Genomic DNA, 23,831 nt, shown 5'->3' on the forward strand with positions numbered 1-23,831 from the left:
TGTAAAAGCTATCCACAGACCAACAATCTGCCTGGCCAATCATTGCATTTATCACTGAATTCGTATTAAAATTAATTATTATCAGTTATTGCTGTGAGTTAAATTTTTAACATCGGCATTTTTTTTTTATTATGACTCCCGCACCAGCCCTACTTTGGGTTTACCAAACTCAACATCTAAACCTGAGTGTCATTTTTTGTGTTTTTCAGTCTCGTGGTTTTGGTCAAAATAAACGCCCAGCTACCTAAATGAGACACCTGACCGCCCAAAAAATAGTTTATTTTTTTTATTTATTTTTTAGGTAGCTGATTCCTCAAGCTAGAATTTTGGAAACCCAAGTCTATTCCATCATCTCCTTTTCCTGGAAATCCACAAAGAGCCAAACACATGCACGACAAAAGGGCCGGTCCGTCATACCGCCGCCCGCCGAGCCGAGAAAGCAACGTTCGGTCACGACTTCTAGAAGATTCGCATTCATTCTTGCACTAGACATAACTTTCGCCCTGTTTTCTTGTTCTCGAAAGTGCCAGTTGATCCTCGCCCCAAGCGCGCCGACCCTAGAACCTTCTTTTCCGAACTTTCGAGATGGTGACGCACTGTAGATAAGCAGCTGCCAGCGACCTTGTCGAGTCACTCTCGCTTTCGCTCTCTGTTACGCTGCCGAATCGCCGCTTTTCTGCTGCCTCGACGCTCTTTCCTTATTTCTTTTTTGTTTGGCACAAGTTCGCCGATTAAACCCTTAAGCGTGTTTCACATGCAGCGATTTTGGCCCCAGAGCGGCGCGATTTCTGCCGTCGTGGCGCTCGTGCCGCTCAACCGCTGCGGCTGGCCAGAGCGCCGCGACGGCAGAAATCGCGCCGCTCTAGGGCCAAAACCGCTGCATGTGAAACACGCTTTATTTTTCAGTTCGCTATTCGTCCTCTCGTCACCGTCATTCGTGACAACATAAATCTGATCATAATGAAATATGTGTAATTGGCCTCTGAAATCGCCGATAACGGCGCACAGGCATATTTATATATTTCAACGCGTCGGTGGTTTGGTTGTGCATGTGTCTCGCCATTTGGCTCAGTTTTCGTGTTTTGTTCTGCCCATATTTGCTAGAGACGTGAGCTCGGAGCGTAGGCAACTGACCCCCTTGCACGAGAACTGGCGCAGCCGTGCGCGTTCCAAAGAAAGCTCGTGCAGAGAAAAACAAGCAAGAGACCAGGGATGTCAAATTCAGGATATAGAAAAATACCCCACTGTATCGAAGCGCCACCACCAGGGTGTCGAACCGGAACCGAACCGAAAACCGGAACAGAACTGTTATTTTTAGCCGAACCGGAACTGAAGCGAACCGAAATCTTCGCCGCCATCTTGGAACTGAACCGGAACCGAACCGAAAAAAATATAACGGTAACCGGTTCAAAACGGTTCAAGGTAATTTTTTTTATTTTTTGTTAGTATCACAAAATGAACATATGGGAATGAAAAATTGGCGGCTGTATTTCTATTGATCAAATTGTCATATACAGAATTGCAACCTATGGTAAACTGTGGGTTTTCGTGGCGCTTTTGTATTGGCACTATGATTAACCATGTGTCACGTTCTCACGTGACGTCATTGTGTCAATACATGTTGTCAAGTTATGTCACGTGACCTCGTGACGTCACGTGACTCACTGCATCAACTCGATTTAATTTGAGGAAGTCCCTAGATGTATTAGCCTTGCTGACAGCCTGACATAACATGACATAACGATTTAGCACCGAGTCACGTGACACCGTGACGTAAGCGATTTTCATAACACCTAGTCGAGTGCACGGGTTCTTGACAGTCAGCATCGTCAAACGTTCGGTGCGGGTCATGTCAATTAAATATGATAATAGCCCAACTCTAAAAATATCTGATGCTCAGCCTAAGCTTTTGCTTTCCAGACCGTATACTTCGTCTCACCCTACGATGGACTAAAGGCAGAGGCTACGGACCGCCAGATCCAATCACGAGCCACTTACAAGTTGCGTGGTATTTCGCTTCGATGCGCGTATCGGCACCCGCGTCTCGAATCACTAATGGGGAGGGGCGGACGGTAGTTTGGATTGAACAGCACTGAGTGACTCAACAATTTTACCTTGCAAAGAAAGCTATGTCATACAGGCTCTTTGCAGTGTCGAAGCTATAAAAATGATGCAGCGCTTTTGGACTCGGAGGGTCATTCGTCCACCCCTAACCAATGCTAAGCGTGTCATATCTTAGCTTGCAACGTGATTGAACCTTGCGGCCCGCGGCTTTGGCCTTTAGTCCATCGTAGGATGAGACGAAGTATAGCCGCCTAGGGCATGACTATGATGAACACTGACGGTATATAATTAGCGTCAGATCACGCGGCCGCTTGTTGAAATTGCGAGTTGAGGAGGGGATCGACAGCTGTCTCTTTCCTTTATTTTTTCTGCATCTGCTATTGCGAGGAGGGGAAAACTAAGGCATATTTTCGCAAGCTATAAACACCAGAGGATACTCCTTAGCAGTATTTGTTGAAAGTACAAAAAATGTTGCACGACCAATTTTACATCATTGAGGCACCCAAACATTTTTTCGTTGCTGCTGAACTGCATCCGAAAGATGTCCCCGAGAATAGAAGTATTGAAATGACTATATGCGACTTATTAATATGACGTCCCATGGAACTACATGTGTGTACGGAAGGAATACTTTAAAAAAAAATATTAGTGACATCAGAGGGACAACCGAACAATGGCAGTCGCTGTAAGTCTCAAACGAGCGTCGTTCTCAAGTTATTGCCCAAGTTTTGACCCTCTCTGTATTTTGCTTAAAGAAGCTATAAAAAGATTTCTAAACTGTTTTAGCCTCTCGGGAAGTACTCAGTTTCTGCAGCTTGCATGTTTATTCGATGATGCCAAGAATACAACAAACCCGTAGGCACACTCACGGCTGCTTTTATACTGATAGCAGCCGCGCTATCTATAGGTTAAAGAGTGACGTCACAGTTAACCGACACATGACATTCGATTCGGACATGATGACACAACATTCCTTCCCCTTTAGAAAGTTTGTGGAGTCTACGGCTTGTAGCGCTCTGGAGGTCGGCTTGGCCGTGTGCTGCGCCGAGGCAAGAGTGGAGAAGCCGGCGGAGCTTCCAGTCTGGAGGCCCGGTTGTCCGATGGTGGGGCATTGGGACCAACAGTCACAGCACTGGGTATGCTGCGGCCTGGGTCAGGTGCCCGTGGTGTCGCGGCTCCGTTCTCTGCTTGTGCCGGGTCATGGTCGTCAGGTGATTCATTGTCAGTTGTAGCCGTATCGGTCTCGACGTCCGAAAACTGCTCCAGTCGGTTAGGTGTCCTCAGGTCAGCCTGAAATGATCTTGGCCGCAGGTTGTCAGCATGAATGTACCGCTCTTCCCCCCCCACCCAAACCAGATACGTAGCTGGGCTCACACGCTTGCTTATTGTGCCCGTCAGCCATTTGGAATCTCCGGCCCGTAAGCCTTTTATCATAACTTGGTCACCCTCAGAGAACTCTCTCCAGGGCCCCCGGTGCTGGTCTGCGTATTCTTTGGTTCGCTCGAGTCTCTTTTTCATTCGTTGCTCTATGTCGGGGTGCAGCAGACTCAGTCTTGTTCTGGGCCTCCAGGACAGGAACAGCTGGGCTGGAGTTTCATCGGTTGTCCCGGTGGGTGTGTTCCTGTAACTAAATAGGAACTGATCGACGCGATGTTGCAGAGACTTCGCATGGCCGCTTCTCTGCTCGTCCAGCACTTGTTTAAACAAAGCCTTTTTCACGGTTTGTACGCAGCGTTCCGCGCTGCCATTGGAGGCGGGATGGTAGGGCGGAGACTTGCTGTGTAGGACGCCATTCCTACTCAAAAAGAGTTCGAAATCTGCTGATGTGAATTGAGGCCCATTATCGGTCACTACCTCTTCCGGTAGCCCGTATGCCGCAAACACACTGCGCAGTTTTTCCACGGTCTTCTCACTACTAGTACTGTTCATCACAAACACTTCAATCCATTTAGAATGGGCGTCCACCAGCACAAGAAACCATTGCTGTTCGCGATACGCATAGTCTATATGCACTCTCTCCCATCTACGCTTAGGCCAACCCCACGACAACAAGGGTACCTTGGGCGCAGCGTTTTGCGACAGCTGACACGTGACGCACTGTTTCACTGTTTGCTCTACATCTTGCGTTAGACGAGGCCACCAAACGTGGCACCTGGACAACATTTTCATTCGCGTCATCCCCGGATGACCTTCGTGCAGCATCGTCAAGACGCTACTTCTGAGTGACAACGGAACCACTACGCGATTACCCCAAGTTACACAATCTTGATCGACTGACAGTTCGTTACGTCGAACATAGTAAGGCGCTAGCAAATCGTCTGTAACTTTCGAAGGCCAGCCGTTTTGTGTGTAGAACAGCACTTTCGACAACAACTGATCCCTTCGCGTTTCCCGTCTTATCTCTTTTGCAGATAGCGGAGCTTCGTCTAGCGCCGAAAAGAACTGCACGCACTCTGACTCATCTTTGCTTGGCAGCGGTAGCCGTGAAAGCGCGTCGGCATTTCCTATATCACTGGATTTTCGATACACCCAAACATAGTTATAAGCGGCAAGCAGTAAGGCCCAGCGCTGCACGCGTGCTGCTGACATTGCAGGAATCGGCTTACCATGCCCCAGAATTCCCACCAGTGGTTGATGGTCAGAGTAGATGCAAAATTTTCGGCCGAAGAGGAACTTGTGAAATTTTTTTTAAACCAAAAACCACTGCAAGCGCCTCTTTTTCAATGTTCGCGTAGCCTTGCTCCGCCTTGCAGAGCGTCCTAGACGCGAAAGCGATGGGCCTCTCCTCAGTACCAACTTTATGAAAGAGTATCCCGCCGACGCCGTACGCCGACGCGTCACATACAAGACCGAGGTCCTTTTCAGGATCGTAGTAAGTCAACACTCGTTCGTGCGTCAGCCACCGTTTTGTTTCTTGAAACACTTTTTCCTCCACTACGGTCCAATCCCAACTGGTGCTGTCACTTAGTAACTGGTGAAGTGGCTTCAGCTCTGCTGACATGTTCGGAACAAATTTCCCGTAGAAATTTAGCAGCCCCAGGTACGCTCGCAGCTCTTGTTTGTTCTGGGGTTTTGGCACCTCTTTGATTGCGCGTAGGTTTTCCTCGGAAGGCCGAATCCCATGTTTATCAATTACGTGGCCCAAGTAAGCCACCGACGTCTGAAGAAACTTGCATTTTTCTCTTTTTACTTTGATACCGCGCTCCTTGAACCTTGTCAGCACGCTTTCCACTTTTCGATAACATTCTTCTGAAGTTTCTCCGGCTATCAACACATCGTCAAGATAGCATGATACTCTGTCAAGGCCCTTCAATATTTCGTCCATTACAGCCTGAAAAATAGACGGTGCACTCGTGATGCCGTATGGAAGGCGTGTGTACTTAAACAAGCCCATATGCGTGTTTACAGTTACAAGTGACTGCGAATCCGGGTGCAGTTGCAGCTGCTGGTACGCTGTAGAAAGATCAAGTACCGTGAAATATTTGCACCCGTGTAGCGTTGCAAACACGTCTTCCATTACCGGCAAGGGATAGTGGTCTGTTCTGAGATTCGGGTTCAGCGTCACTTTATAGTCGCCGCACAACCTCACTTTGTTGTTCGGCTTAGGGACAACGACCAACGGTGTTGCCCACTCACTCTGCTGAACTGGGACCAGGACTCCCGTTTTCACGAGCGCATGCAACTCTTGTTCTACTGACTCTCTTAAAGCGAATGGTGCAGTTCTATGTTTACAAAAGACTGGGGTCGTGTCGTCCTTCAATACTAATTTAACTTGACTGCCCGCGATTAATCCCAGCTCAGGCTCAAACACCTGCGAGAATCGGTCAACCAGCCCTGCCACTTGGTCTAGACTAACCCCATACACGCTCATCCAGTCTAGCCTCAACGCTTCTAGCCAATCGCGGCCCATTAACACAGTCTCACATTTCTGCGGTGTGCGAACCACTACAAGCGACAACGTCATGGTCTGCCCATTGTGCTCCACAGGTACAATCAACTTGCCTAATACCTCGAAAGGCACGCCCCCATAAGTTTTCAACTTTAGGCGGCAGTTTGAGAGAGACAATCCAGGCCAGTACTGCTTATACACCTCTTCAGGCACAATGGAAACCGAGGCTCCTGTATCAACTTGCATTGTCACCAGTGTTCCCGCCACTCGAACTTCAGTAGTGTAACCCCCTTTTCTAGCACTGCAGGAGCCAATGTTGTACAGCCAAACTTTTTCCTCACCACTGCTGTCGTCCACGGCTTGCACCAAACGGGACGTTGCTTTGCAGGCCCTTGCCAAGTGCCCCACTCGTCTACACGCTCGGCACTTGTACTTCCGAAACGGGCAACTTGACTCGTGAAGGGGTGCTCCGCAGCGGAAACAGCCTGACGCCTCGGGCCTCTCAGTGTTGACTTCCATCGTCGCCTTCCTGGTAGCCGCTCCGACGTTCCTGTGTGGGCCTAGACGTTGGACGGCGTTCACCTCTAGGTGTTCAGAGGCTGCTGGCTGAAATATCTTGGTCTCTGCTCGTGCGAGTTCAATGCTTCTGGCAATGTCGCATGCCGCCGAAGAAGTTAGAGTTTTCTTTTTTAGAAGCTCTGCTTGGGCTGCCTGGTCCTTCAGCCCCGCGACAAAACGGTCTCGGAGTGCTTCATCCAGGAACTGCCCAACTCGCAGGTGGCCGCGAGCCTTTTTAACTCAACAGTGTATGTCGCCACCGTTTCCTTCTCGAGCTGGGCCCTCCGGTTGAATCTGAATCGCTCGGCGATTACCATCGGCTTCGGAGCGTAATGCTCCCTGAGGACCGCGACCAGATGCGCATAGTCCTTTTGTTCTGGCTTCACTGGTGTTAACAGCGTCTTCAACGTGCGGTACGCTTGCTTCCCGATGGCCGTTACGAAGACCGAGACTTTCAAGTCGTCGCTCACCTTCGTTGCTCGAAGATAGTGTTCCATCCGCTCGACGTACGACTCGAAGTCTTCCTCCCCATCTTCGATGAACTGCTCGAACCGGCCGCCGCACGAAGCCATCCCGTGGTCCTCGGTCAAGGCGCTTGGGTTTTTGCCGATGACAGTGCTGGCTTCTGTCTTCTCGGCTATCTCATACTCGTCGCCACTGTTTTAGCCTCTCGGGAAGTACTCAGTTTCTGCAGCTTGCATGTTTATTCGATGATGCCAAGAATACAACAAACCCGTAGGCACACTCACGGCTGCTTTTATACTGATAGCAGCCGCGCTATCTATAGGTTAAAGAGTAACGTCACAGTTAACCGACACATGGCATTCGATTCGGACATGATGACACAACATAAACATCACTAAATTCTACTCAGGATCCCTTCCTAACGTTAATATCTGATTGCACTTGGCTTTGCTCTTTTTTCTAGGAAATGGCAGTCGCCAAAAAGTCAGAAAAATATGAGCATCGTTCATTCCCTCAACTCGGATCCAGAAGCGGCCACGTGGCCTGGTGCCTGTCTTATGCCGCCAACGATAATCATACCCCCGCGCTGGGGTCGGAAAGGAAGAAAACGCGTGCTGGGAGCTCCAGGCATTGTTAGAGTTCGGCTTGTCTCATTGCTGCGGTGGTTGAACACGAGCCACTACCCAAGTGTCCACCAAGGCGTTGCTTGTTACGAGCCCATGTACAGTGCTCAGGCAGTTCTCCCCAATCCATGAGCCGCGCTCGACTGTCGTCAGGCGCATGGGTTTCATTTCATTTCATTTATTATACCCTCAGGGCCCGAAGGCATTACAGAGGGGTAGAGCAACAAGAAGGTTAATGCAAATAACATAATACATATTAGACACACTCAGTAATTAAGTAATTAGTTATTGTACTTTTAAAGAGCTCAGAGTCCGTGATAATGGCGATCGACCGGGGAAGGTGGTTCCACTCCTGGGGTGTACGGGGAACGAAAGATGAATAAAAAGTGGTTGTGATAGAGTTAGGAATGCCCACCTTATGTTGATGATCAAGACGGGAGGAAACATAGACAGGCCGAGCAATTATTTTGTCGCGCAGGAAAGACTTATGGTGATACATTTTATGGAATAGGGAAAGACGAGAAATTTCACGACGTAGTGATCAAGGTGGTAATGAGAGAGTTGTTTTCATAGAGGTGACGCTAGCGGTGCGGTGATAGTTTGTGAGGATGAAACGAGCGGATCTGTTCTGAACGGCTTCCAATGTAGATGCGAAAGTGACTAGTCCGGGATCCCAGACAGAAGCTGCATTTCAGTGAGACAGGGGCTAATGAAAGATTCATGAACATTCCAACCCGATATCGTTTTATGACCCCTTTAAACTTCACGGGGTGCACAATAAAAGCAGTGATGGGTTGCTGTTAACAAGTGACAACTAAAATTGTCGAATTACCACACACGAACGGAGGAGGCAATTTCTCAGAAATACTATCAGCCTTTCCACTCCGGTGAAGAAGGAAGACCAGCGGAGCTGTACTATGGTAGGAATGAATGGCCGGCCGCAAGTCGGCAAGCTAGAGTGGAAAGGCTGGAAAGGTTGCGCCATCTATGCGCGACGGCGGCAACCAGACAACCAGCAAGTCGGTTGTCTGTTAGCCGTCGTCACTTATAGATGTCGATAGCTGTCAAGAGTTTAGTGTCGCCATTTGTTTGCTGACGGACACGATACTGGGGCAACTAGCCCTTAATAGCTCCCCTGTAAAAAGAAGTGTGTGTGTGTGCGGGGGGGGGGAGGAGAGGGGGGTTAATTTTAAAAACCTACTGTGTTGTAAAGGTTCCTCTTCCCTGCATCTTTGGCGCAGACCATAAAGCGTGACCCCGGAAACTACTTTGTGTGCAAAAGTCTCTGACCAAATAGCACGTTTTTGTCATTCCAGACGCTCGCGCCGTTCCTCACGACGCTCTCTTTCACTGAGCTTCAACCTCCTGCAGCATGCATTTTGTACCATCGAATTCGATTTTCTCAGCAAGAAGAAATGACAATGACCACCAGCCTATAGTGTGGTGATGTCACGTGCATACCATGTTTAACAGTTCAGCTTTCTGGTGAAATGTGATGTTTGCAACACTAGCAATATATGTCCTAATTGTAAAGTTGTGCAATGTTTGTAGCAATCTCGCGATGATATATGGCAGCCTAGAGAAATGTTAGCGCGTATGACTATTCAAGCATAGGGTTCTAAATTGAGGGCCAAAACAAGTGCAGGTAAAACCGAATATAACATTAGCCTCCCGAGGCAGTATTTCGCGAAGTTTCGAGCTCATGGAAGCTGATAAAATGTGATTTATACTAAGATTTTAAGAATGTTTGTCTGTCCTTCGCCCTATTTATGTAAAATTATAAATTTCGTTGCGTGCATTTTTACGCACATCTTTTTGCAGTAATTAAGGCGTTCTGTAAAGGATTGTTTAGAAAAATAACATTAATTATCTCTCTATTTTTGAACATTTCATGTATTTGACTTCCAATCTATTATGCGAGCACTGAGTCCTCTTTGGCGTACCCTGCAACCCGATGTTTCACACTGCCACTCAGCAAACAGAAAAACACTTCCACGCAGACTCCACAGCTCGCGTAGTTTCGAGTATCGTCCTTCCGCGTCGGTCTCAAGCGGTTATGGGAACTTTATAAAGTAAAATTTATTGGTCGTCATAGAATATATTTAATTACTAACTGAATATTTGACAACATAAATAAGTGGCCGACCACCCTAAAGCAATGCCCCCCAAATTATCTGAAAAATATTCTGCCAATCTTTTCCGGCGTTTTTATCCTCGACAACCACGTTGTAAGTGATATGGGACAGCCTTACACACATTCCTGATTTTGAAGCTAATTTAAATAACTATGTGTTCCTCACACATATAACTTCTCGAGCATATAGAAGTCTGTTATTTTGTTTCTTTTATGTGGGGAACATTACTTTTGTGTCTGTGGGCTGGACAAAAACAAAGTAAACAAGGGCGCGCGGCGGAACTATGACGATTACGCGCGCAAACCGTCAGAAATTGTCCAATTAAGTGGAGTAGAACAAAATTCTTAATTTTTTTTTTAAGGCAAAGGAATTACTTTAAAAAGTTAAATCATTTGAGAGATACGGCGAACTTTAATTCGCATTACATGTCATGTTTTAATCACTCATTCCACGCGTGATGTTACGTTCCACATGAGCATTGGGGGTTGTTTGAAACTCTTGCGCGAGGGCATGTAGCTCTGACGTCATCCCCCTATCGACCAACCAAGATTTTCTAGTCACGCCACCGACATCGGGTTTTCTGCGACATGAGCTCCTTAACACTACCGCGTTAAAGTCATCAATTAGCAAGGGTGATTCTCATTTGCAAATTAAATTGGCCGGCATCTTGTCAAGAACAAACCTCAACAGCCAGGCTATGCCAGCTTCTCCTGTTTAAGAAAATGTTCACTTGGACTAGCGTTATTTCGGGCAGATTCGATCGGAGTGCGAAGGTGCGTATAGCTTAGGGTAAACAATTGCGATCACTCCTTGCTGCATGATTAGTCGCATGCATGCGGTACTGAGTGTAAACAATGTTTGGTTAGAACATCAAGCATTTTGATATCCGCTCGGTGTTCCTATAAAAAATAGTACGAAAGGAATTATCCTAAAGCTTTTGTAACATTTTGAAAATTTCATTGCTTTTAGGTAAGTTGTGTCTTCATCTTATACATATATATTGTGAAGTGTATTTCGTAAAAAATATCGGGGTGCTCATTTTATAATTTCATGTGATGTGTTTAATCCCTTGGTTCAAAGACACAATCACGATTTCAGTTTTAATACTGCGACACAAAGTTGTATCAATCACGGGTATTTTGGGCGACCTACCACACTTCATGACAATATTTTATACCGTGTAAATAAATAAGCTTGAACTTTAGAATTTTACTTAAACACGAAGAAAGGACAAGAAAATGTCGTATAGTTCTAAATTTCAAGCTGATCTATTTACAGATGTACCAACAAGCTCACATTTTCACTCTTGTACTTAAACATTTTGATTCAGGTAAAATATGTGTTACTGGTAAACAAAGGGATGTCCTGTCGTACGAACACGACGTTATGTGCGTTAATGTAGATTTTCTTCTACTCTAGCGTCAAAATTAAATTACTGAATTAAATATTTTGGTAAATACAGAAGTAAATTGCACGGACGATCGAAGAAGCTATATAGTTAATCGTTTCACGGCGTAAATAGTGTATATGGCCAGAACAACGTGGAAAATATATTCTCAATTTAGCGGTTCAAACCGGTCCGAACCGGTTTGAACCGTTATTTTTTGCTCCGCGGAACTGAACCGGAACCGAACCGAAAGCCGTGAACCCGAACCGGAACCGAACCGATAAAAATTTCGGTTCGACACTCTGGTCAATACATGTTGCAACTACCTCGTTGCATCACTGGAAAGATCAAATGAAAATGACGTTATCCCGAATGTACCGCGTCATTTGCCACTTGCGCAGTGGACTGCGTCATTTTTGCGTTAATTTCTGGTCAATCTTCTGTTCTTGAGGCAGAAAATATTGAAGAGTACCCCACACTCACAGGAGGCTGACAAACACAAAGTCACCCCCGTCTACGCAGCACTTTGCCGTAACTGCTGGTAGTTCCACACTGAACGATCGTAACCGCGCGACCTCACAGCGTCCATTTGCAATCCATAACCCCATCGCGGCCTCGCGCGAGCCCAGACGTTTGCCACATTTCCGCCGAATCTTTGCCGAATCTTTGTCGAACTTTCCTTCAAAAGTTCGGTATGTGCCAAACTTTTCCGAATCTTAAGTTCGGCAGATTCGGTCCATCACTCGTTCTCACACCTGATCCTTTTGGAAATTTGCTATCGAAAACGCACCTCCCCAATGATGAAATAGAATATAGCCTCATGCACGCAGCTTCAACATCGCAAGTAGAAACCTCGGCTTGCCCTGTGCTTCGCTATTGTCGAGGTATTTGTAATTTACGGCTTTATTCAGCAATAGCAGTAGAGCAATACTCTATTTGCAAAGTAAGCTGCAGTCCTACTTCATGGAATGGCTAACTGGCGCCTCTGCGGCGCTGCTCTGGTGCGCGGAATCTGATATGCAGATCGATCCTCTAGCAGCATAAAGGCTCATAACATTCTATTCGCCTTAGTTCTCTGCTTTGAGTAGGGCAAATGTCCTGATGGCGGATTCTCATTTGAGCGACAAACGCAAATTTAATATTCGCAAAAAAAAAAAAAAAAAAGAAGAGCCCTTTAACCCCGTGAAGAGGTCTTGTGAGATTTGGTATGTCGGGCTGGGACCAGCGGCAACGGTGGTTTCACGTTGGCGGCTTGCCCATCCTCGCTTCTGGGGACGCCGACGCTCCTCGTACTCCCACTGCCCATCTTCGGAACGTACAACAAGGGTGCGACCCATGTTAAGTCTGAAGTCCAACTGATAGGAACAGTGTGCGATCTTCGGCAGGTGGCTGCCGAAGAGCGCGCGGCATTGCGCAATGTCAGGGGGGAGAGAGACGCCAAGCGTGGGGAAGGCGCGCGCGTGTGGCGCCGGCGTCTGCAGCACTAACTGTTCTAAAGCAAAAGCCTCAAACACATGGCATCTTCCACGTACGGTCGTCAACACTTTATTTTGGTTAATGACTTCGAATCTTTTATACGGGCAAGGCGTACGCGTGCGGCGCCGGGGTCTGCAGCAGTAACTGCTCTAAAGGAAAAGCCTAAAACAAATGGCACCTTGCACGCGCGTTCGTCAACGCTTTATTTTGGTTATTTACTTCGAATCTTCTATACGGGGAAGGCGCGTGCATGCGGCGCCGGCGTCTGCAGTATTAATACAGTGCACTAGAATACTTGGGTAGTGTTGGGGCCGGAGCGGCTCGGCAACGGGAGCTCGTGAGGGCGCGTGTATTGACAGCTCGAGGCGGTGCTGTAGTCGAGTTATCCCGAAAAAATCGCGCAGCACGCCTTTTTTTCTTTTTTAATTTGAGCGGTGCACGTGTCGGTGCCCTGATTTTATACCCTCCGTTTTACCTTATCTTGTACCGGAGCGAAGGCTAAAAGCGCGAACTCATAGCGTTGGCAGCTGCCCTTGGTGCACGAGAGCTTGTGCCACCGAGATGTGCCCCAGAGCAAGGAGCTCGCGCTTGTAGCCTTCGCTGCGTTACAACACAAGGTGAAACAGAGTATAGGGCACATAAAAAAAACAAAAAAAAACGGTATTTTCAATTTTTTTTTTTTTTTTTTTTTGCGGTAGGCAACGGGTTAAGAAACGGTTTAATGGGCCATGTTGCAATTGCAGCTTTGAAGGGAGCCATTACTAAGGCCAACCCAATTTAGAAAGTTCGCGAACAAACAACGAGCTTTGAGCGAAAGCAACAAGGCGCTCGTTTTCGTTGTGTTTGTCCGTCCCTTCTCGTTTTCTTCCTCAAGCTTAATTATCTCTACCAACCCGCTCGTTCTGTCCTGAGATATTCATCGCTAAAATTTTGCCTTTCCTTGCTTAATTAAAAAACCGCGCCCTGAAAGCGTGAATGCGGTTGTGCTGATATTGATGCGTAGAAGAATGACAGAGTTTTTCCTGTCCCCTCGTCACTAACTCGACAGCGTGTCTTCGGTGGACTCGCCGGCGCCACACATCAAGACGACTAAGTCACTATTCTACGTATTATTTTCATAACGCGGTTTCTGAATCAAGCGAAGAAAGGCAACTTTTAGGATAAATTTCGCGAACCTCGTTGCCTTTTCGCGAATTGTCGAAATTGTGTTTGTTTTTGTTAATAACTTCTTTTAAAACTGCAATTGTACCATGGATAATTAAGCCGTCAATAAACAAGTTAACTAACAAATTTTGGTTAATTATTAAACATTGCAACGGTTATTCACCCACTTATTGTCCACCGAGCCCTATAGATATAACGAAAGACGGCATCCACATATCTGCCATATTCTTTTTTTTGTAAAATATGTAAATTTCTGTAAAGAATAAAACAAAAACACCCCGAATGTCTGCGTGAACCAGATACGCCCCCTGTGGAACCGTGGGTTTTTCTCTTCGAATACCCAGCTCAGGCGAGACTTACCTGGTTGTCAGAAAGCAGCTGTCGGTTAAATATATTGCATTGTGTAGGCTTGAGATGGTTTACCCTCAAGAGGATAATGCGCTGCATATTGTAACCATGGATACGCTGCACATTGTAACCATTATTTCAATGCCGTGCTGTAAACTACTACAACTTTTTCCTTGCCTGATCTACCTGTGCTCATGTATTTTGCTCAGAATGATGTGAAATAGTTGCTTGTTTTCTTTGAATCTTATAAAGCATCACTTGTTCAGCCCACGTTGTCTCTGTTTTTGGACTTGGGTTCAATGTTAAAACGCGTGATAAAAATTGTCACTGCTTATAAGCCATTTCTTACAAATGAACGTCGGGTGGTCCTCGGATGGTCCTTGTAGCCATGAAGAAATGAAAGGTTTTCACCCCTTTGCGACCGTCGCTTGGGTGGTTCGTCGCATAAATGAACACAAGAATGAGTGACAAGTGAACCGAGCTGATTAAGCTCAAGAAAAAGAAGATGGGCAGAAAAGAAGATAGAGAAGTTAACCTGGAATATTAAAAACGTACTAAAACAATCTTGGCCTTTAGTATGTGCCGTTTCGCTCCATTATAAAATAAGATAGGAAAGAAAAACTGCTTCCGGGGTTTAGATATCTCTTTCAAATATCTAATCTTCGGCTTTTGCGACCAAGGAAATGGGCATTTTTTTTAAATGCTCACCATCCGACAAACCGAATGTCGCAGCTAATTCTACGCTGAAACAACTTGCAATGCGCTTCTTTAAAGTCGCAATTGTTTTTATGTAAAGGAAGGGTAATGTAGCTTGTACCGTCTAATACATTGAAGCATCATGTTGCTAACAATCGTGCCGAAGCGTAATTGATGCCGCGGTAACCGCTGGCACATCGTAGCTGTGTCAGAAATCCTATGTGCACTCCACCAAAGCGGCCAGCAAAGATTCATATTTTCGCGCGTGCAGCCGCGCACGCGCACACCTTCTGGATAACGCGCCGGTGTCGACACCTGTCGCGATCAATACCATGCGCGTCAGGCGAGCCCCTCCGGTCCCAACACTCCCCAAGTATTCTAGTACACTGTAGTATTAACTGTACAATACTTTTGGTCTACGCTCAGTCTGACCCCGGAGACAATCTGCCACACTGTTAAAAATGAGTCGTGAAATTTACGAGGAAAGTTCTGGCAGCTCTATTTCCAAACATTTCCCGTCAAAATAACGTACAATCATTTTTTAAAAATTATGTGGGAAAAGTTGTCAAAAAAAACGAGGCACCGCATTCTTAGTTTACGAGCATAGACGTGAAAATGACGATTGAATCGTTTTCAAATCTTCCCTCGTGAAAATAACGTACTGTCGTTTTTCTAAATTCACTAGGAAAGTCGTCATTTTTATTTGCGGCTTTGTACGTGAAAATTACGAGGAAATCTCTGGCAGCTCTATTTCCAAACATTCCTCGTGAAAATGACGTACCAGCGTGTTCTGAAACTGTGTGAGAAAAGCATAAAGAAAAGGTGGATTGCATTTTTCACCTGAAAGTATGTATGTGTAGCATACAGTCAGTATGATCAGTGTTCTTCACGTAATTATAAAGACAAAAATTGAAAGATTACTTATCACTTTATTCAAGTTTCCGAGCTTCCTCGCTGTACACTCTCCTTGGTGATGATGGTGTGCCATTACATCCTGCGGGAAAAGAGAAGAGAAAATTACCCTATGCCACCCTATGATATAACGTCACATAACTCGCTCAAAGGACTATGAGAGGAAAGCAAGAAAGATAGTAACAGCTTCATCCTGACAAAAGGGTGAGGAAAATTGGACAATAGCAATTCTGAAAGTCTGATATGTCAGACATTGCTGGTGTGCCTTCTTTGCATGCCCAGGGCTATGCTACAGGTAATAGTCTTCACTGCAGGGCACAACATTTATTACATCAAACCTTAGGCACCATAAAGAAAATGTGTGACAAACAATAGCCTTTTCCAGATTCAAGGTTGCAGCTGCTACACTTGAAGCCCATATGGATTGATGAAGGCCACAGCGAAAACATCCGCAAATGGCCATTTTTCAGGGCTGTGCTAATATTAAAATTTTCTTATAGCAGTTTAGTATTATACGGTATTTGATATTGGTTTCAACATTAATCGTACTACTGTAAAAGGCTTAATTTTTGCAAAGGCTTACTGTTTGCGAGTTTATCGAAATTGCTTCAAATTGGTCATGCAAATAAGTAACCCCATGGCTACGAATACATTGAACATTACTCCTCATTGTGAAATTTTGTTCCCACAAAGTATTTCCAAAACTGACACTTCACAAAATGTATGAAATATCAAGCTCGCGAAAATAAAGTCGTTTATGCCAGTCGAACATTTCAAAGCGCTTGTAAAGTCACCATTGCAATGAATTGGCTTTGTTCAGTGCGCTTCTCCTCATGTGCACTGCGCTGCGGAGAAGCGAAACCCATGGAGCAGACTCCGCAATCGCATTAATCGCGTTAACACCCAACACCACCTATAGAATAATAAAAGCCTGGGCATCGCCTCCTCTCCCTTCATGAAACGTCATCACAGTCGGATGGCGCTAACTCGGCTACTGGGCCCGAGTCCGACCTTCGACGCGCTGATGGAACACGAGCCCCGGCCGAACACTGACGCAGCACTCGTGCCCAATCTCAGGCCTCAATCGATCTGGCTGTGATGACGGTGCGGAGGCCTTCTGCTTATCTAGGTGGTGGTGTAACACCCGGTCGCAAGAATCTCGCTTTGTCGCAGTGCAGACTCATACTTTGGAGGGAAAATGCACACCTCTATAGCGGTGAGGTTTTGACGTGTACACAGGAGGAATTAAGAAAAAAAATTTAAAAATGGTTACGTGAATGTTTATGCCTCTGATGGATGTCGGTACTCCCCTCAAGGTCGAATTTAGAAGACAAATAACACTGTAGCTATTCTGTTATCAAGAATATGTATTAGGCTGCAATGTCCTAACATGCTATGTCACGACATTGCAGCAACAGTTCTAATTTGAAATTGAAGGATGAGCATGGCGAGAAGGCCATCAAATCGTATATTTATACTCACAAGCTCTATGTGGGCCTTGACCTGATGATAGCCAGAGCCACTACATAATTTGGATCAGAACTAACAGAGCTTTGGCAGTGGGGCGATGATAACGAGATCAATTAGAATTTCATTTAAAAAGTATATGTATTGCCCTCATGCTGATTATGTACACTTATAAATCTATATGCCCATGCAGCATGCTGCTGACAAGCATAAATAAATGACAAGCTTTGCTTGCTGCCTCGATTACAACTGTGCAGCTTAAGCAGATCCTTGAGAATTTTAAGAGAGCATTCAGTTTGGTAATCAAAATTATTCACTTCTAACTTTATTTCAGTGGATGACTACCTGCCCCTGATATTAGGTATTTTTTTGTACCATACCTAAAGTTACTATTCGTGCACGATCATGCTCCTTCACTGACATATTACTGCATTTTGAAAACATATGTACTAAAGTAATCAAAGCAGCCTACAGCTAAACAAGTGATACCAACACTGTCAGGATGGCTGAGGCTAGCGTGACAGCACTAAGTAACAGGCTTGGAGAGAGGTGCAGACACTGTGATATTCAACTGAAAAGTTAATAAGCTCAAGTCATTATACACTTTAAGCCCAAAATTCATGATTCACACATGCCTATTATTCTCAGTATGAAGCCAAAGGCGAACCAAGTAGTAGTCCGTTGATTTATTACCAAAATAGAATACAATTTGAATACCAAACTGGATGCTTTGCTTATTTTTGGAAGGTTGCGATAAAAAATGCACTACTTATTGGGTGAAAAACAAAGCCTTGTAACACAATCATGTGCATGATTACATTCTACAAGTCGTTTTACATGTATACACATCATTCTATATCAAAGCTAACAGAATTTTCAAAAAAGGCCGCGAGAGTTATCAGAATGTCTTCTTCATTGTGCATTCGTAGGACTCTGTGGACATCAGTAAAGGGGATAACCGTCACAGTATGTTGACTAATTGACGAAAATTTGTTAGCTTTGTAACTAATGGCTTTATCGGCCATGCTGCAACAGCAGTGTTAAAAGCCAGCCAATATTAAAGGCTATCCCGACTTAAACAATTCACGAAATGCCAAGCGGCTTCCACATATTCATTGTCCAACTTTTGTGTTTTAATGTCGGATGCAAAAACCGCGCTCAGGAGCTCAAGAATTTGTGCCGTTAATGGTGGGTGGGAGAGTGACATAGTCGTACTGGGCACATTGTCACTATCTCGACAGTGTGTCCTTGGTAGATGCATCCGCGTCATACTTCCAAGATAAAAAAGGTGCGTCCGAAGCAACCACGTCCGCACAACATCCTGAGGTCTTCCCCGAGTACGCAATTTTCGAATCGGGTGACAAAAAAAGCAAATTTTTAGCATTCCATATCTTGAACCTTGTTGCTATACAGAAATTCTGTTAGTCTAATATTTACTGCCTTTGAAACTAGAATTGAAACGTATCCCATAAAACAATTAATTAAAAACATTATTAAAAAATTTTTGTTCATTAGTTTTGATTAACATTCTGCAACGGTTATCCCCTTATCTAATGTCCTCCAAGCCCCACAAACACACAGTGAGGGAATCATTTAAGTAACTCGTGCCGTTTTTTTTTAAATTTCGTTCGAATCAAAATGGACAGCTTTGTATACATGTATATAAAAATATTGAATGCATGTTCATCCCACTATAGAGGTCCACCTTTTCCTTAGGTAAAACTGGATCAAACTGGAGAAGGCCAGTTTTACATAAACCCCCAGCATGGTATGTACCAAGGGCCGCCAGAAATGATTGCTCACCTCAGAACACTCTGTGCGGCTTGAAGAAAGCGGCTTGCGGTCTTTGACGGTGGGTCTACCCACTTGGTGCAGCTGGGACCTGCAAGAAAGTTAACGCAGCTTGCCATATACCAGAAAGTAACAAAGACAAGGCCAGTATTACATAAACCCCCAGCAGGCATGCACCAAAGACCGCCAGAAATGATTGCTCACCTCACTGAACACTTTGTGCGGCTTGAAGACAGCGGCTTGCGGTCTGACGGTGGGTCAACCCGCTTGGTGTAGATGGGAACTGCGAAAAAGTTAATGCAGCTGGCCATATATCAGAAAATAACAAAGACAAGGTCAGTATTACATAAACCCCCAGCATGGCATGCACCAAAGACAGCCAGAAATTATTGCTCACCTCATAGAACACTTTGTGCGGCTTGAAGACAGCAGCTTGCGGTCTGAAGGTGGGTCAACCCGTTTGGTGTAGATGGGAACTGCGAGAAAGTTAATGCAGCTTGCCATGTACCAGAAATTAACAAAGACAAGGCTAGTATTACATAAACCCCCAGCATGGCATGCACCAAAGACAGCCAGAAATGATTGCTCACCTCATAGAACACTTTGTGCGGCTTGAAGACAGCGGCTTGCGGTCCGACGGTGGGTCAACCCGCTTGGTGTAGATGGGAACTGCGAGAAAGTTAATGCAGCTTGCCATATACCAGAAACTAACAAAGACAAGGTCAGTATTACATAAACCCCCAGAAGGGCATGTACCAAGGACCACCAGAAATCATTGCTCACCTCAGATAGCACTCCACGCGGCTTGAAGAGAGCAGCTTGCAATTTTTGTTGCTGGGACCTGCAATATATTTAATACAGCCTGGCGTATACCACAAAGACAAAGCCAGTAATACATAAGCCTACAGCACATGTCCCAAGGACCACTACAAATGCACGCTCACCTCATGGAACATTCCATGTGGCTTAAAGAGAACGGCTTGCAATCTGTAATGGTGCGTGCACCTGTTTGGTGCAGCTGGGACCTGCAATAAATTTAGTACAGCTTGCCATATACCACAATGTAACAAAGACAAGGCCAGTAATACATAAGCCTAAAGCACGACATGTCCCAAGGATTGCTAGAAATGCTTGCTCACCTCATAAAGCACCCCATGCGACTTGAAGAGAGCGGCTTGCAACCTGAGGGTGAGTGCACCTGCTTGGTGCAACTGGAACCTGCAATAAATTTAATACAGCTTGCCTTATACCCACAAAGTTACAAAGACAAGACCAATACTACATAAGCCTCCAGCATGAAACATCCCAAGGACCACTAGGAACGCTTGCTGAACTCATAGAGCTCTCCATGCGGCTTGAAGAGAGCGGCTGGCAATCTTTGGATAGTACCTACGGGTTCATTTCCCTTCCTTGGTGAGCCTGAGCACTTTCGGATAAATGCCGCTCTTTGCGGTATGGCATGGTGCACACCTGGTACCTCTTTTGAGGTTTATCTGGCGAAAGTACCTATAACAAACATATTACAATTGGGTCACACACTGGAGGGGGGGGGGAGCCTCCTCCTGGCTACGTGCCTGCCTATAATATACATAAATCATCATTAACATACTCTTTCACTCACAAAATCCGTCACATCTCCTCATAATGAACGATCTTGAAAAACAAAATTCGTGTATAGTCCGCACGCGTAGAGAGTCCGCACAGCCTAAAATTTCAGCTTTTAAACATGTATAGACCTTGGACTATAGCCCGGTAAAATACGATATAAAAAATAAGCACACTGTTAAATATAAAGTCAGAGCCAGCAGCGAGCTGCAGAGTGGATGTTTACAACAATTAACCCCCCAAACTGCTTGAGAAATTTCCCGTCAAATTACGAGGGCGGCCAATAATTTTGTGTACGTCTTAGAGGCTCGTGAATCGAGTGCACTGGAAACTTCCGTTTTCGAAGCCGCTAAAACGTCGTTCAATGACATTGCATTGTTACAAAGACGTTAGCCGCTCGCTTATGTTGTCTGGCTGCATGAATGTTGTTGCAAAAACAAACACAGAAACTAAGCTTCCATAAAAGCTCGTACTCGCGAGTTCTCCTAAGAGATAAGGCACATGGCTCTGAGTAAAGGCGCCGCCGCTGCAGCACGGATAAATAAACACGTGCATATTATAACGGAAACATAACGTGCTGAAAAAGAAACACCAAAAGCACGATTTGTCGGTGGACGCCCGTGTTCTCAGACCGCAGATTTCGAACACGCTGGAGCGCTTTCCGTCTTCAACCGAAAGCACTCGAACCGCGAACATGGAGAAATATTCGATTACAATACGTAAGCAAGACATTGCAAGGATAAAGTCACATTGCATACCTTGAAGTGGGCGATTTAGTCGTCGATGAGCTGATGAGGCCCTGATGCATCACACATCACTACACTGACCACGATGTCAACAGCCACCGAGGCGAGTTCGACGAACGCCCGAAGAGCGATAGCATGGCGATAGCTGCTGCAACCTCTGTTTGCGCCTGCGCGGCACGGGCGCACGACTCGGAGCAAAACCGCAAAACAACAGAGATGGGTGTTGCAACGACCGCAACAACGGCAACAGCGCACCAACACCGCCATTCTGCGAGAGAGGAGGGCCATAGAGTAATATACACAAGGTAAAGAGCGGACACTGCCATAGGCCCCAGCGGCCCAGATAGACCAGTAACAGGTAGCGCTCCTAGCGGGCGGTATGAAGTATGATCTGATTCCGTTTCCGGTCAAGTTAGTTTCGGTTTCGGTTTGGGCGTTTTTGCTCCGGTTCTCCAATACCCTTCTCTCTCTTTTTCCTCCCCGCCTCGCTCATCTCTCGGGAGCACCTTGACTCCCGAAGCCGCTGTTTTTTGGGTTTTTTTTTTAGTACTGACACACTTTTGCTTTATTTTTTACGATAGAGTTCGTGCAAAATGTGTCAAACAATATTTCAACTTACTTCACAAAGCAGAAGTATATATATTTCTTGTTATTTTTATATTGTAAAGCATTGAAGTTACACAATGGCCGCATTGACTCCTTGCTGGTGGAGCATTTTGGGGTCAACAACAGTAAGTGGTTCGAACACATTTTATTGGATCACATTCATGTACACATGATTTACTTCAGAAGCTCTGTATGTTTTATACGAAAGAGATCGATACTCACAAAAAGAAATGAATATAAAGGACTTCGGCATTCGTACTCTTTGCAATAGATTCTTAGCGGAACCAAGTTAACAAAACCCTTCCACGGAGAACATGCGGTATGACACATTCACTTTCACGCCGACTCGGGTACGGGAAGTAAGTGAAAAAATAAATAAGACATCGCTATCATTACCAGTCATAAGAGTATAATAACAGTACGAAGCACACGCCGGATAGTACAAATTCCCGATTTCCGACAAATATAAAAAACAGCAATTTGCATAGCCTCAAACTCACTGCGGGCGAGCCACTACCAAACAATGAGAACTCTATTCGAAATCTGACAAGATTCAACGTCCCTAAATATTCCCCGAAATTGTTCAGAAAAGAAATATGGCTTCAGAAAAAAGCGGCTAAAAAACTATGGACAGTGGATACAAAAGAGGATACATTTTCTTTCAGATATTGTTAGCCTCTATACACTATTTTCTATCGAATTTTTTTAGAAAGTGGACAAATATTTTTGTTAGGGAGCCGTGATACACATTCGCTGGAAAAAGGGGAAACAAATATTTGCAGAGCAAGCTGCACCGCCCACTTAATCACTTTTTGTTTTAGGTTTGGCAACCGCCTCTGTTAATACGCTATTAACAGTTAAACCAGTCTCGTTCTTACTGGCCACTGAAGAGTGCAACCGAACTTTGTCCGAATTCCGGTTAAGAAATCAAACATGTCAACACAAGCGTATTCTGCAAAACAATTTTAAAAACCCTTTGTGGTACTCCTCTGGGCAAAGGCGAAAACCACCCAGACCTCAAAGTGTGCTATACAAGGCGGCACACACTCCTCGAACATGTGTCACACTCTCTATTATGGGAAGAAAGTGATTTTCTAGTTGCTGAATGAAATGAAAGGCAGCCTGTGATGGTACTACTAAGTTCCCGAAGAATTTTCCAGGCACGTGGTATGCTTTAGGAACAGGACAGTACTGGTGAGGCCTGGTCAAGTTATTATAGACTCATCCGATAGCATCTGAGAACAGCCACAGCTGTAAGTTGTCTGTTCAAGCAAAAGCTTGATCAAATAGCCCCAAACGTATTAAAAACGTGGACGAGTCATCAATTATGTTAGACCTGATTTCTGATGCCAGCTCAGAAATATCCTCTAGTGGCGGGAAGTTATCAATTGGAAGACATTCCACAATGTCTGAAATTAAACTTTCATGGTGTGAAGATATTTGCAACTCCTTTAGGAGGTCAGCCTTGTCATCTTCTACGTTTTCATTGTCCGACAGTTTGAACAGTTTCTTTATCCAGAGGTGTTTTAGTCCTGAGGTGAACTGATGCACATTTGGGTTTGTGTTGCAGCCCAGCATTTGTCGTATATAGCACCAAAAACGTTCTCAAGTGTGTCTTGCTGCGGGCGTCGTGTAAGTAAGAACTTAAAGTCATGGCTGCTTGAAAGCTCATCAAAGAGCATGAGGACGCTTTTTATAGTAACTTGCCATCCAATGATGGCTTATGGCTGCCTCCTACTTTGGAACTGCCATGCTGAAATCCATCCGAGTTACTGGTGGAGAATATCAAGTATTTGAGATTCTCCCTTCAGAATGGCATGACGCAACTTCTGCCCTGTCTTTTTGAATTTTTTAGCTATTTAGACAATCAAAAAGTATGCACATCCTATCACAGAAATA

The 23,831-nt window shown here is 45.2% G+C and overlaps 1 protein-coding gene and 1 pseudogene across 1 annotated transcript; both read right to left on the bottom strand.

The window, feature by feature from the left end:
- Positions 1-3,063: 3,063 nt before the first annotated feature.
- LOC121048054 (uncharacterized protein K02A2.6-like) lies at positions 3,064-4,062 on the bottom strand. Its single transcript, XM_040503905.2, has one exon. The coding sequence runs from the start codon at positions 3,991-3,993 to the stop codon at positions 3,064-3,066; it is 930 nt and encodes a 309-aa protein (XP_040359839.2). The 5' UTR covers positions 3,994-4,062.
- Positions 4,063-5,696: 1,634 nt separating this feature from the next.
- LOC120844773 lies at positions 5,697-7,138 on the bottom strand (annotated as a pseudogene).
- Positions 7,139-23,831: the final 16,693 nt, after the last annotated feature.

This window comes from Ixodes scapularis, unplaced genomic scaffold (assembly GCF_016920785.2).
Source record: "Ixodes scapularis isolate PalLabHiFi unplaced genomic scaffold, ASM1692078v2 ptg000044l_1__unscaffolded, whole genome shotgun sequence".
Taxonomy (NCBI): domain Eukaryota; kingdom Metazoa; phylum Arthropoda; class Arachnida; order Ixodida; family Ixodidae; genus Ixodes; species Ixodes scapularis.

Coding starts and splice junctions, on each gene's coding strand:
- LOC121048054 (XM_040503905.2), bottom strand. CDS start 3,993: ATGAACAGTACTAGTAGTGAGAAGACCGTGGAAAAACTGCGCAGTGTG.